Here is a 12,917-nt window from a genome sequence, read left to right on the forward strand (position 1 = left end):
GAGAGTGGGGCGGGTGGGGGCACCCAGGGCCCAGCCAGCAGACACACTCGGCCTCCTGGCCTGCACTGGATGCTGTGCGGGGCAGGAGCCTGGAGGCGGACAGACCCAGCACTTCACAGGCTCTGGCAGAGGGAAGACCTCAGTTCTGGCTCTCCCCAGCTATGTGACCTTGGGTAAGTCACACCACCTCTCTGAGCCTTAATTTCCTCACCTGTAAAAGGCAGAGGGAGCTCTGGTGCCCAGTGGTTAAGAGGTTGGCTGCTAACCAAAAAGTTGGCAGTTCAAATGCACCAGCCACTCCTTGGAAACACTTTAAGGTAGTTCTACTCTATAGGATCACTGAGTCGGAACTGACTCGATGACAAGAGGTAAAAGGTAGAGGAGAATAACTGCTACTCAGGGGGCCACATGCCACACTCCCATAGAGTCCTCTGCACAGGGCCTGGAACAAGCTCAAGCAGCAGCTGCTGATACTACCACTGAGCGCCCACCTGCCAGGCGCCCTGCCCACCTGAGCCTGGGCTGAAGTAGGCATTGTAATCCCCATTTCAAAGATGAGAAAACTGAGGTCCCCAGAGGCTGCATAGCTTGTTAGATGTCAAAGTTCATGCTCTTTGGGTGCAGCTGGGCAACGACCCTGCCCCCCTCCCCCGTGAGATCAACTAGAGCTCAGGCCACCCAGACAGCAGGCCATGGATCTTTTGGGGGGCTGGGAGTGGATCTCCAGGGGGCTGCACCTCAATCCAGGAGCCAGGCCCCCTACAAAGAAGGCTGTGTATGGATCTGGGGCCGGGAGGGCCCTCGATTTGTCTCAGTGGTGGCAGGGGTGGGTCTTCAGAAGCTAATCTGTATATAGCTGCAGAAAGCACCCAAACCTGGCCCCTCTCCTGCACCCCACAAGTGCCACAGGTGCCCCTGGGCTGGCTGGCTTTGTCCCCAGCCCCTCAGTCCTCTCCCCTAGCCCAGGAGGCTCACAGAGGACAGGCCAAGGGGATCCAAGTCCGAAACGGTCAGGGAGAGTGGGAGCTGTGGGTGTGTGGTGGGGAAGCTGCGACCACTCACATGTGGGGTGCCAGACCCTGTGAGACAAGAAAGTGTGGTTTAGATCTGGAAGGGAGGTGCCCCGGCCCCCAGACAGAGCTAGGATTGGAACCCAGCTGGCGTGACACACTCCAGGAGAAGGTGGGCATCTCCGGGTGTGTTTATTTGGGTGAATTGGTGGCTGTGAGCCAGGTCTCTGGGGTGTGCTTCTGTGTATACGGGTGGGTGTAACTGGGTGGAAGTGTCGTGTCTTGTGGCGACTGTGGGTGTGACTGCGGCATGCAGCTGACCTGTGTGTTCCTGGGCAGGTGATCATGCAGACACCCCCTTCTCTGCTCAGACCCACTGGGATCCCTGTGAGCCTGGCCAGTCCCTCGCCTGGCCCCCTGCAAGGCAGAGGGTGTCCCTGGGACCTGGAACTGCCCTCATGCCGGACTGAACTGAGACACCCCCACTCTGGCAAGGGGACCCCACAGACTTAGAGGACCTGGAGAGGGGGGTCTTTCCTGGAGCAGCTACAATGGGGCCAAGTGCTCATTGGTCAGACAGCTGTGGTCCAAGAGCAGGCTTGACTGTGTGCCCTGGTCACCCGCTCCTAGGGCCACCTCACCCCCAAGGGCGGGTTCTAGTACCAGTCTCTGCCCGCGCCAGCCTCTGACTCTCCCTGTCCCCTCCCTCCACCCTCCCGCTTCCATCCCTCCCACCTCTGTCTCCCATAAACTGTCCTTGGCCCTAGCCCTGTCTTTTCCATCCCCAGACCTGTGTCTGTGATCCTCTCGGACAGTCCTTGCTCATTGTACCTGGTCCCGCATCTCCCCTCACTGTTGCTGAACATCCCTGCCTGTCCCTCCAAGTTTGTCTCTCGCAGTGGCGCCCTGCCCCTGGCCTATCCGAGGTCCCCCAGCCCCCCAGTGCCCCAGGTCTCAGGACTGGCTGAGAAGGTTTTGGCGGGAGGGATCTGAGCTGGCCCGGGCGTGGTCCCTTTGTCCAGCCGGCGGCAGGGCTGAACTTGACCCCACCAGCCCGCTCCGCCCACGGCGCACTGGGCATGCCCCAGGGGCTGCTATAAAAGGTGGCACCGCCCCAGCTCGGTGCTGTGCCGCCGCTGCTGTCACCCAGCCACCCGCTGCCTGCCTGCCCGCCGAGCCCTGCTGCCCACCGAGCCGCTGCACCCGCAGGTACCCCAGCTCCGGCCCCCAGCACGGGTGAGCCAGGAAGGGGGGCTGCTGGGGCAGGGGCTGTGGGGACAGGGACCCCGAGCATCCGGCCCCAGAAGGGTCCTCAGCCCTGCCCCCAGCACAGAGGGACGGGGTGCCCCCACTCGAGGGGCTCAGCTGGGTCGGGACCCCTGTGCTGCCCTGTGTAGCCCTGGCTCTGTGAGCTCAGGGGTGCAGAACCCTTGGGGTGCAGGACCTTGGGGTCCTGGCACAGAAATCTCTGCCTCCTTAGGGTGGGGGTAGGGCAGCCTTGGAACCCTCCTGGCTGGGACAGGACAGAGGCATGGTGGCAGCCACCTGTCTACCCCCAAACTCTTTGGGACAGGGTGGTGGGGTAAGGACTCAGATGCCCTGACCCCCTCCTTTGTCTCTCTGTCCCTCTGTCTCTGCCATCAGTCTCTCAGCCTCTCCACCTGCGAGATGGTGAGTCCCCTCTGGTCCCTCCCCCCAAGACCCAAGACCATGGACAGAGGGAGGGCCCAGAGGGCAGCGGTTGACACCCAGAGCCTAACCCTGCGGCTGCCCTGTCATTCCTCGCTCTGCCTCCCATAGGAGCAGCAGCCTTCATTTCTCTCCACTAGCCCTGGGAGGTGGGCACCGTTAGTCTCCCTGCATACCCATTCATCCAGCAACACGTCCTGAGCACCTACTGTGCACCCAGCAGCATTCTAGGTTTGGGGGCACAGCAGGGAGCCCACTTTCTGAGCAGGGTGGAGGCTCAGAGGTTTGCTCTGGCAAGCTGAGATTCAAGCCTAGGCCTGAGGTCCAGACCTCTGTCCTCCCAGCCACAGCAACCAAGGTGATCTTGGTCCAAGCCACAGCACCCCACGATTGGACAGGGCAGGCGCCAGGTACCCACCTCTCAACATGCCCAAGGTGGCAACGTGCCCGGCTGCCAGGCCTCCTGTTCCAGGCTGGGGGACAGCAAGGAATACGTGTCCCCACCTGTGTTCGCACTAAGCCTCCAGCAGTCCTGTGAGGTTGTCAGCCAGGGAACAGCCACCCCATATCTCAGAGAGGGGCAAGGGGCTAAGACCTCACTGACATAAAGTGTTCCCTTGACTTGAACCATCTTAAAACAGGGGCACCCGCCTTTGTCCTCCCCATGCCTTGCACCAGGCTGGGTGTGCAGTGGGGCTTCCGGGGATACTTGGTCCCACAGAACTCCATGATGCCAGATGGGCCACTGAGGCCCCAAGAACAGTGAGCGGCCCAGGGTCATTAAATTGGTGTATGTTTATTTAGTTTTCACTCAACAAACATTTCTGGAATAGCTCCTGTGTGCCAGGCACGGTTTGAGGTGCTGAGGCTGCCTCAGTGAACAAAACAGACAAAAAGCTCCACCTGTGAGCCAAGCCAGGGCAGCGCCTGTGTGTGGGGAGGGACCCAGTGGTCCACACAGCAGGACACGGCTGTCCTCCCCTGACCCAGGGCACTGCAGGCAACAGTTTACAAAGCACTCCCACACGCATGACCTAGTGACAAGCCTCCACTCCCCCAATCCACTCCATCCTGGCCCACTGGGCAGTGTCTGTCCCCAATATAACTCGAGGTTGAGGGGCAGGGGGAGGATCTGGGCTCTGGGGTGACTTGATGTGCCCCCTGGCCCTGCCCACCCAAGGCCCACTCGTTCTGCCCCCTCAGCTCTCCCTGGATCCACTGTGTCCCGGTTGGGACAGCCCCCTGGGCTCCAAGGACCTGGAGGACGAGGAGGGCCCGTGGAGAGGGGCCTCTGGTCTGCCGCCCACAGGCTGCCTCCCTGGTCCCTGGTGCCAGGACGTGGGCCTGGACTGTAAGGGCTCCCCTGAGGGGGCCGAGGCCCAGGCCTGGACGGCCTACTACTACAGCCTCCTACAGACCTGCCTGCAGCACGCTGGCTTCCCAGAGACCCAGGACCGCAGCCAGGTGCCCCGCACAGGTGCCCAAGGGCTCCACGGAGGGGGGCACTCTGGGGAGGAGGGAGGTGCCCTCAACCCACCTTGCTTCCCATTCCAGAGGGGCAGAGGGGTGCCTGCCAAGAGTGGCCTCTCCCCTGCTCTGGGTCTGTCTGAAGCCAGGGCAGCAAGGCCATTCACCCTGGGCAGGCAGGCCATGTTTCCAAGAACACCGGGCACCAGTAAAGGCAGTGACTGAGGTCCCCCATCCACCCCAGAAGATCCAGCCCTGTGATTTGCCAGCCAGGTTCTGGGGGAGCTGAAGCTTCTAGCAGCTGTGAAGTTAGGACCCCAGGCTCCTCCCATTTCATCTGCTTGCTATAGCCGATGGCCACAAAAGAGTTTGCTTGGACAGAGGGTTCACAGCTAGAACACATGAGAATCCCAGTTAGTCCCATTGTATAGACCGGGAAACTGAGACCCAGACAGGAACAGTGGCTCCTCCAAGGTTACACAGAAAGTATTGGCAGAGCCCAGGCTAGAATCCAGGTCTCCTGACACCCAGTCTCCAGAGCCGTCCAGATGGGCAGCAGAGAAGGAACCCAGCCTTCCAGGTGTGGAGGGCTCCCCCTTCCCTATCCAGTCTCCTTTCTGTCCCCCATATGCCTCTCATCCGATCCCAGGAAGGACCAGAGGCCCAAGGGTGAGAGCAGAGGGATGGAGGGGGGAGGCGGGCAGAAAGACAGCAAGGAGAGCCCCTGGTGAGCTGGGCCCTATTCTCTTCCCCCGAGGCTGCCCAGGGGCAGAGGTGACCCTGTGCGTTCTGGGATCCCCCAGCACCTTCCTGTCTGTGCTGCTGGGCGGTGGGGTCCAGAGCCCGGGTGAGTGTGTGCCCGAGCTCCCCCACCCCCTCCTACAGAAAGGGCAGCCCTGCCCTGGCCCGGCCGCATCCCAAAATACCCTCCGACCCTGGCAACGGCCTGCATTCCAGCAGACAGCTGCCCGGCTCTGGGTGGGGGTGGGTTCTGAGAGCAGCTGCCCCCCAACTCCTCGGGCCTGGGCTGGAGGTGGAGGACCTGGGGGCATTAGGCCTCTCCTGGCCAGCTGCCTGCCCCCTCTGCCCACAGGAAACATGCTCCTTTGCCTGTCCCCTGCTTGGCTGACGAAGGTGCCAGTGCCCGGGCAGCCGGGAGAGGCGGCCCTGCTGGTCTCCAAAGCTGTGAGCTTCCACCAGGGGGGCCTGACATTCCTGGACGACTTTGTGCCCCCACGCCGGGTCACCTACTTTCTGGCAGACCTGGGGCCAGGGCCTGGCCGGAGTCGAGAGGCAGCAGAGCTGGCCCGTGACCTGGCCTGCCCCACAGGCACTTCGGCCGAGATGGCCCGGCTGCTGGAGGACCGGCTGCTGACCAGGGGGTTGCTGAGCCGGCAGGGGGGTGTGGCTGTGCCAGCTACCCTGGCCTTCACCTACAAGCCACTGGGGTTGCTGTGGGGTGGGGAGGCCAGCCCAGGACTGCGGCTGGTAGAGCTGAGCGGCAAAGAGGGCCAGGAGGTCCTAGTGAAGGAGGAAGTGGAGGCCTTTCTGCACTCGGAGGCCCTGGGGGACACCCTGCAGGTAACAGGTCTCCGCCCACCCTAAAGCCTGGGCAGATACGGGCCCTAGGGATGGTTTCCAAGTCCTCCTGGGAAGGTGGCCCCATCTTGCTGTGGCAACCCCTGTCTTTTTAGCCGTTTACTCCTGGCTCCTGGGGTCTGAGCATCCCACCTGCAAGCACACGGGTGGTGGTGAGGCAGCCCCTCTGCCCTCCCTGCTGCAGGTGGCCGTGAAGCTCAGTGGCTGGCGCTGGCGGGGGCAGCAGGCGTTGCGTCTGCACCCAAGGGTGGAGCTGGGTGCAGTAGTGAATACAGTGCTGGCGTTACTGGAGAAGCTGGAGGAGGAGGAGAGTGTCCTGGTGGAGGCTGTGTGCCCACCTGTCCGGCTGCCCAGCCCAGGTGAGAGCCTCGCGGGCTTCTGGGGTGAGGGCTGGGCCCAGCCTCCTGGCCGCTCTGGGCTGGGCTCAGGCCTCCTGTCTTCCCCCAGGCAGCACCCTGCCAGGCCCTGAGCTGGCTGTTCGCATCTGTGCTGTGGTATGTCGCACACAGGGGGACAGGCCCCTGCTGAGCAAGGTGAGCAAGGCCTGGGCTAGGTGGGGGCCCTACCTGACACATCACAGCCCAGCCCTACTCACCTGATGAAGGCCCTGGGCAGTCTCTGGGCAGAGAGGGGAGGGCAGAATCTTGGGGGCTCCTGGTTGCCTGCAGGGGGGCCTCCTGGGTCTGACACTTTCTCCCTCTCCTGCAACCCTTCCTGCACTTCTCCTGTATCGGGATCCCCTGCCCCTGTGCTCAGCCCTAAGCTGAGGCCCAGGGCCCAGGGGAAGCCTCTTCCCAGGGAGCTCCTGCCCTCATGGGAGGCCGACCCAGCGTCCCCAACCAACTCCAGTGCCCGGAGCCCGGTAGGAGGGTCTCCAAGCCAGGAGCTCCAGGAAGGCTTGGGGGACTCTCCAAACCGAGGGGGCTTTGTACTTGCTCTGAGGGAGCTCCAAGCCAGAGTCAGGGAGAGGGTTCCCGGGGCGATGCTAAGGCTGGGGCACAGCAGGGTGGTTTCAGGCCCCCAGGGCTGCAGGAGCTAGGAGCAGGAACCCCAGCTGGGCCTGGAAGCCTGGGTAGAACCCTGAAGAGGTCTGGGGCGCAACAAGGGTGGGTGGTTTGTGTAGCTTAAGTCGCATTGGGGGATGGGAATTTTGGAATGTCTGGTGAAGGATCTGGCCTGGGTCTTGGCGTTAGGGGAGGTGTGTGTGTGCAGGGGGAGGAGGGTCCTCGGAGGGTCCCTCTCGGGTCAATGCCCCAGAGCCGTGCCCTGCCCAGGTGGTGTGCGCCGTGGGTCGTGGAGACCGGCCGCTGCGGCACCACAGCTCCCTGCCGCGGACGCTGGAGGTGGCGCTGGCCCAGTGCGGCCTGGGCGAGGCGGCACAGGTGGAGGCCGTGCAGCAGAGCGTCAAGGCGGCGGCCGAGGCCGCGCTGGCCGCCGTGCTGGCCCTGGAGGCCGGCCTGAGCGCCGAGCAGCGCGGAGGGCGCCAGGTCCGCACCGACGTGCTGGGTGAGTGCGGGCGCAGGCGTACGGGGCCGGGGCCGGGGCCGGGGCCGGGGCCGAGCCGCGGCCGCCGCGCTGAGCCCGCTTCCGCCCGCCAGGCGTGGACTTCGCGCTAACCGTGACCGGCCGCGCGCTGACCCCCGTGGCCCTGGAGCTGAACGGCGCCCTGTGTCTGGAGGCGTGCGGCGCGCTCGAGGGGCTGTGGGCCGCGCCGCGCATGGGGCCTGCGGCCGAGGCGACGGCGGCGGCGCCGCTCGTGGAAACCATGCTCCGGCGCTCGGCGCGCTGCCTCATGGAGGGAAAGCAGCTGCTGCTGGTCGGCGCCGGCGGCGTCAGCAAGAAATTCGTGTGGGACGCTGCGCGCGACTACGGGCTCAAGGTGGGCGGGGGCGGGCGAGGGGCGGGGCGGGACGAAGGGCGTGGCGAGGGCGGACAGGGGCGGGAGGGGGCGGGGTCTGTCCAGGGGGTGGGGCAGGGCCTTGGCGAGAGGCCTTCGCTGGTAATGGTGGGGCCTGCGCTGGTAGGGGCGGGGTCTGCGCAGGAATGTCCTGGAAAGAACGCGAGCCTGGGGTGGGAGCCAGGTCCTCTACCCTAAAGGGAGTGGGGGGCTAAACTCACCCTGGCCTCTCAATGAATTCTGTCCCCGCTAGATGTGAGAGACCCCTTCGGGAGAGAAGAGGAGCCCGGGGTGGACGAGCTGGGGAGGCGGTGACAGCATTTAGGTTTAGCCCCAGAGCCGAAGCCTGAAACGCCAGGCTAAGGATCCTAGCTCCATCCTGGGGAAAGGGTGGATCCTTGAGGTTGAATTCCTGACCCTTGTCACCCAGTTTCACAGCAGTGGCCTCACATTGCAGAATCTTTAGCCATGCAGATGGGGTAGACATTCTTGTTCCCATTGAACAGATGAGAAAACTGAGGCCAAATGTCTACACTCTTCTCAGACCAGCCCTAATTGCCCACAGTGGCCTCCTCTCCCCTCCCACAGTACAACACCCCTCGGTAAACCCTACCCTCCAGCCCTTCCTGCTCCCCTTTGCTGCCTGCCTGAGACCTTATGTTCTCCCCTAGAACATCACTCCACTCCTCAGCTGCCAAGCATTATAGTCCCAATGCAGTCAGTCACCCTACCCTCCCTCCTCAGGGGCTGCCTCTGCCCTGGGCACCTGCCTCTTTGTGTCTGGGACTCCATGGGATTCCTCTGCAGACACCTCCCAGTGTCCGTGCATGGCGAGTGGATGACCACCAAGGGCATGATGCTTAAAGAGACCAACTGGTTTCTCTGCACGCCCAGGCCAGGGAGAGGCTGGCTGTGGGCATGGGCTCCATTCCTCTGCACTTTGGCCACTCCACCCAGGTCCCGCCCTCTCCCTCTGGCGCCTTTCAGATCACTGCTCCTGGCCTTTGCTCAGGCTGACTCTGATGCTTCAGCTCCCAGCTTAAGCCTTGCCTCCTCACAGATGCCTTCCCTCCCCTCCAGCTGGGTTAGTTGTCCCACCTCTGCACCTTCCGTTTATTCATTGGTACCTATTGTGTACCAGGTGGTGTACTAGGCATGAGGAATGCTGCGGAGAACAAGGCAGGAAAGGTCCCAGGCCAAGTCCTAGGCCCCTTTCCCTCCTGCCGGCACCCGACATGGGCTGACCTGGGTGTGTCCCTGGCACCCCCTCCTGTGCTTTCTGCAGCTGCACCTGGTGGAGTCAGATCCCAACCACTTCGCCTCCCAGTTGGTGCATACCTTCATCCACTTCGATATGACAGAACACCGCAGGGATGAGGAGAATGCACGGCTGCTAGCAGAGCTGGTGCGGGCGCGCGGCCTGCAACTTGACGGCTGCTTCTCCTACTGGGACGACTGCCTAGTGCTCACGGCCCTGCTTTGCCAGGAGCTGGGGTTGCCCTGCAGCCCGCCGGCCGCCATGCGCCTGGCCAAACAGAAGAGCCGCACCCAGCTGCACCTGTTGTGCCGCCGAGGCCCACCCTGGCCAGCGCCCTCTCTGCATGCAGTGCCCTGCTGCCCACTGGAGAGTGAGGCAGACGTGGAGCGAGCTGTTCGCCAGGTACCTCTGCCCGGCGTCATGAAGCTGGAGTTTGGGGCAGGCGCGGTGGGCGTGCGGCTGGTGGAGGATGCGTCGCAGTGCCGTGAGCACTTTTCCCGGATCGCCCGCGACCTGCAGGGCGAAGCTGACCACCCAGGCATCGGGCTGGGCTGGGGCAACGCCATGCTGCTAATGGAGTTTGTGGAGGGCACGGAGCACGATGTAGACCTGGTGCTATTTCGTGGGCAGCTCTTGGCAGCTTTCGTCTCCGACAATGGCCCCACGCGGCTGCCCGGCTTTACCGAGACCGCAGCCTGTATGCCCACTGGGCTGGTCCCCGAGCAGGAGGCGCAGCTGGTGCAGGCAGCTTTCCGCTGCTGCCTGGGCTGTGGGCTGCTGGATGGGGTCTTCAATGTCGAGCTCAAGCTGACTGGGGCTGGGCCGCGGCTCATCGAGATCAACCCCCGCATGGGCGGCTTCTACCTGCGGGACTGGATCCTGGAGCTCTATGGCGTGGACCTGCTGCTGGCTGCCGCCATGGTGGCCTGTGGCCTCCGGCCTGCCCTGCCTGCTCACCCGCGCGCCCGAGGTCATCTGGTGGGAGTCATGTGCCTGGTATCCCAGCACCTGCAGGCGCTGAGCTCCACCGCCAGCCGCGAGGCCCTGCAGGCGCTGCACGACCGGGGTGTGCTGCGCTTCAACATGCTGGAGGAGTCCCTGATGTCCGGCGAGTACGAGGAGCCCTACTGCAGTGTGGCCTGTGCTGGGCCCCGCCCCGCTGAGGCCCGCCTCCGCCTGCTGGGCCTCTGCCAGGGCCTGGGCATCGATGGACCCCATTACCCCATCGCCCATTTCCTGTCCCACTTCAAATAGCGCTGGGGTAAGGGGGCAGGGGGCAGAGTGCCTAGGGGGAGGGGGCTGTGGTGCTCTCTGCTCCTGAGGTTCTCCCTGCCTATCTCCCCATTGCCCTGCCCCACCCGGCCTGGTCCACTGCAAGGCCTCAGGTCAGTGCCAGGTCAGCAGAGCCATTTCAACACCAAGATTTCATCTGCCTCAGAAGAAAGGATCTGGGGTGGGGACACCGCAGGGCCCTCTTGCCCTCCCAAAGCCTCCAGCCCAGCCCACAGTGGCCCCAGAACTCAGGCCTGGGAGAAGTAACAACAGCTGTACCCCCTAACCCCTGGGAAGTGGGAGTGGGCCCCAACCCAGACCCTCCCCTAACCCCTCCAGGTCTCTCTCTCTTCCTGCCACCTACCTGACTGGGTCCCTGGCCTTGGACAAATCCCAAGAAAGCCCTCGACTAAACCTCCTGCCCTTTTACCCTGACTCCCTCATTTAACAAGTTCCAGGATAGCTCTAGAACCCGCTGCCAATGCCCTTTGGCAGTGCCCCGCCTGGCTCATTTGGCCTGAGCAATAGAAGGCGGTGGCCTGGGGTCAGCAGTCACACCTCTATGCAGACACTGTTGTCCCCATTTAACAGATGAGGAAACAGGCTCAGAGAGGAGAAATGACTGCCCCAAGGTCACACCACAGTGGGTGGAGGGCCGAGGGGTACAATGCAAGGTCCAGGATTCTGCTTTAATTAAGTCTTACATGCCCACTGAGCTTCTAGGCTCCCTTGCCTTTCTCCCCACCCTGCCCTGAGACACGTGAACACTCCTCCCATGCACCATCCCCATGAAGCTTTGGTGCTTTGGCCTCTGGCACACCTAACTAGCATTGAAGAAGCAGCAGCTGGCAGCAGAGTCTACACACCCTTCCAGATTCAGGGAGGCTGCTGTGAGAACTCCCGTCTCCATGCAGCACAGGAGCTGTGGACAGCTCCATGGGCATTCTCCACGCACCCCCCACCCCCAATAAAGCTTATAGACTAGTGATGTGTCTCGAGTCTGGGGTAGGTTCTCTTGACTGGGACAATGCCTCCAGGCTCAGCTAGGTGGTGGAGGTGCTGAGATGCGGGCAGCGTGCGCTTATAGCATCTGGAGCCAAGAACAAACCACTCTGCCAGCCAACCCTCTGGGCTGATCTTCAGCTGGGGCTGCCCTACACCTGTACCAGGAATTACATCCTAAGGGCCATACTCAACCAGGTAACCCTCTGCAAGCCTGGATACCCCAAGCTCCATCCACTCACACCCAGCCTCCCACATCCACTTGGAATGTACATGCAGACAGCTCCAACAATCAAAACTCACACTCAGAGCCTGGTCTGGCCCAAATTCACCCCTAGAGAGCTTCATTCAACAAGAATCCACTCCCAAATCTAAAGTCACAGACCACTGTTGGTGTGCTCATACCCTCCTTCTGTCCACAAAGTTTTACTAAGAGTCTATTGTGTATTAGCAGCCCTGGTGGCGCAGTGGTTAAGAGCTACAGCTGCTAACCAAAAGGTCACCAGATTGAATCCACCAGCCACTCCTTGGAAAGCCTATGGGACAGTTCTACACTATCCTATAGGGTTGTTATAGTCAGAATTAAATGGATGGCACTGGGTTTGATTCCTTTTTTTTTTAAATTTTTATTGTGCTTTAAGTGAAAGTTTACAAATCAAGCCAGTCTCTCTTACAAAAATTTATATACACTTTGCTGTATACTCCTACTTGCTCTCTCCATAATGAGACAGCACACTCCTTCTCTCCAACCTGTATCTCTGTGTCCATTCAGCCAGCTTCTGTCCGCCTCTGCCTTCTCATCTCCCTCCAGACAGGAGCTGTCCACACAGTCTCATGTGTCTACGTGATCCAAAAAGCTCACTCCTAACCATTATCGTTTTCTATCCCATAGTCTAGTCCAATCCCAGTCTGAAAAGTTGGCTTTGGGAATGATTCCTGTCTTGGGCTAACAGAAGATCTGGGAACCTTGACCTCCGGGGTCTTTCTAGTCTCAGTCAGACCATTAAGTCTGGTCTTGTTACGAGAGTTTGAGGTCTGCATCCCACTGCTCTCCTGTTCCCTCAGGGGTTCTCTGTTGTGTTCCTTGTCAGGGCAGTCATCGGTTGTAACCGGGCACCATCCAGTTCCTCTGGTCTCAGGCTGATGTAGTCTCTGATTTATGTGGCTCTTTCTGTCTCTTAGGCTCATAATTACCTTGTGTCTTGTGTGTTCTTCATTCTCCTTTGCTCTAGGTGAGTTGAGACCAACTGATGCATCTTAGATGGCTCCTTGCTAGTGTTTAAAACCCCAGATGCCACTCTCCAAAGTGGGATGCAGAATATTTTCTTAATAGATTTTATTATTCCAGTTGACCTAGATGTCACCTGAAACCATGGTCCCCAAGCCCCCGCCCCTACTACGCTGGCCTTCGAAGCATTCAGTTTATTCAAGAAGCTTCTTTGCTTTTGGTTTAGTCCAGTTGTGCCTACGTCTCCTATGTGTGTTGTCTTTCCCTTCACCTAAAATAGTTCTTGTCTACTATCTAATTCGTGAATACCCCTCTCTTCCCTCCATCCCCACTCTGGTAACCATCAAAGAGTATTTTCTTCCCTAAACTATTTCTTGAGTTCTCATAATAGTGGTCTCATACAATATTTGTCCTATTGCACCTGACTAATTTAACTCAGCATAATCCCTTCCAGGTTCCTCCATGTTATGAAATGTTTCAAGGATTCATCATTGT

The 12,917-nt window shown here is 60.9% G+C and overlaps 1 protein-coding gene across 4 annotated transcripts; it reads left to right on the forward strand.

The window, feature by feature from the left end:
• Positions 1 to 2,147: 2,147 nt before the first annotated feature.
• On the forward strand, positions 2,148 to 10,175 carry CARNS1 (carnosine synthase 1). Of its 4 annotated transcripts, XM_049892645.1 has the most exons (10): positions 2,148 to 2,219; positions 2,655 to 2,681; positions 3,903 to 4,176; positions 4,924 to 5,013; positions 5,260 to 5,747; positions 5,950 to 6,124; positions 6,213 to 6,298; positions 7,040 to 7,271; positions 7,364 to 7,644; positions 8,948 to 10,175. In XM_049892645.1, the coding sequence occupies exons 2-10, from the start codon at positions 2,679 to 2,681 to the stop codon at positions 10,172 to 10,174; spliced, it is 2,856 nt and encodes a 951-aa protein (XP_049748602.1). In that variant the 5' UTR covers positions 2,148 to 2,219; positions 2,655 to 2,678; the 3' UTR covers position 10,175. The 4 variants fall into 4 exon arrangements, with proteins under 4 accessions (XP_049748602.1, XP_049748601.1, XP_049748603.1 ...); XM_049892644.1 differs by having other exon boundaries at positions 4,924 to 5,747; XM_049892646.1 differs by having other exon boundaries at positions 2,153 to 2,246; positions 4,924 to 5,747.
• Positions 10,176 to 12,917: the final 2,742 nt, after the last annotated feature.

This window comes from Elephas maximus, chromosome 7, assembly GCF_024166365.1.
Source record: "Elephas maximus indicus isolate mEleMax1 chromosome 7, mEleMax1 primary haplotype, whole genome shotgun sequence".
NCBI classification, from domain to species: Eukaryota; Metazoa; Chordata; class Mammalia; order Proboscidea; family Elephantidae; genus Elephas; species Elephas maximus.

What these genes read in the sequence shown, in the direction of transcription:
- CARNS1 (XM_049892644.1), top strand. An exon ending in CAGCCAGGTGCCCCGCACAG is followed by an intron (nt 4,177 to 4,923) that starts GTGCCCAAGGGC and finishes TCTTCCCCCGAG; the next exon opens with GCTGCCCAGGGGCAGAGGTG. An exon ending in GGTCCGCACCGACGTGCTGG is followed by an intron (nt 7,272 to 7,363) that starts GTGAGTGCGGGC and finishes TCCGCCCGCCAG; the next exon opens with GCGTGGACTTCGCGCTAACC.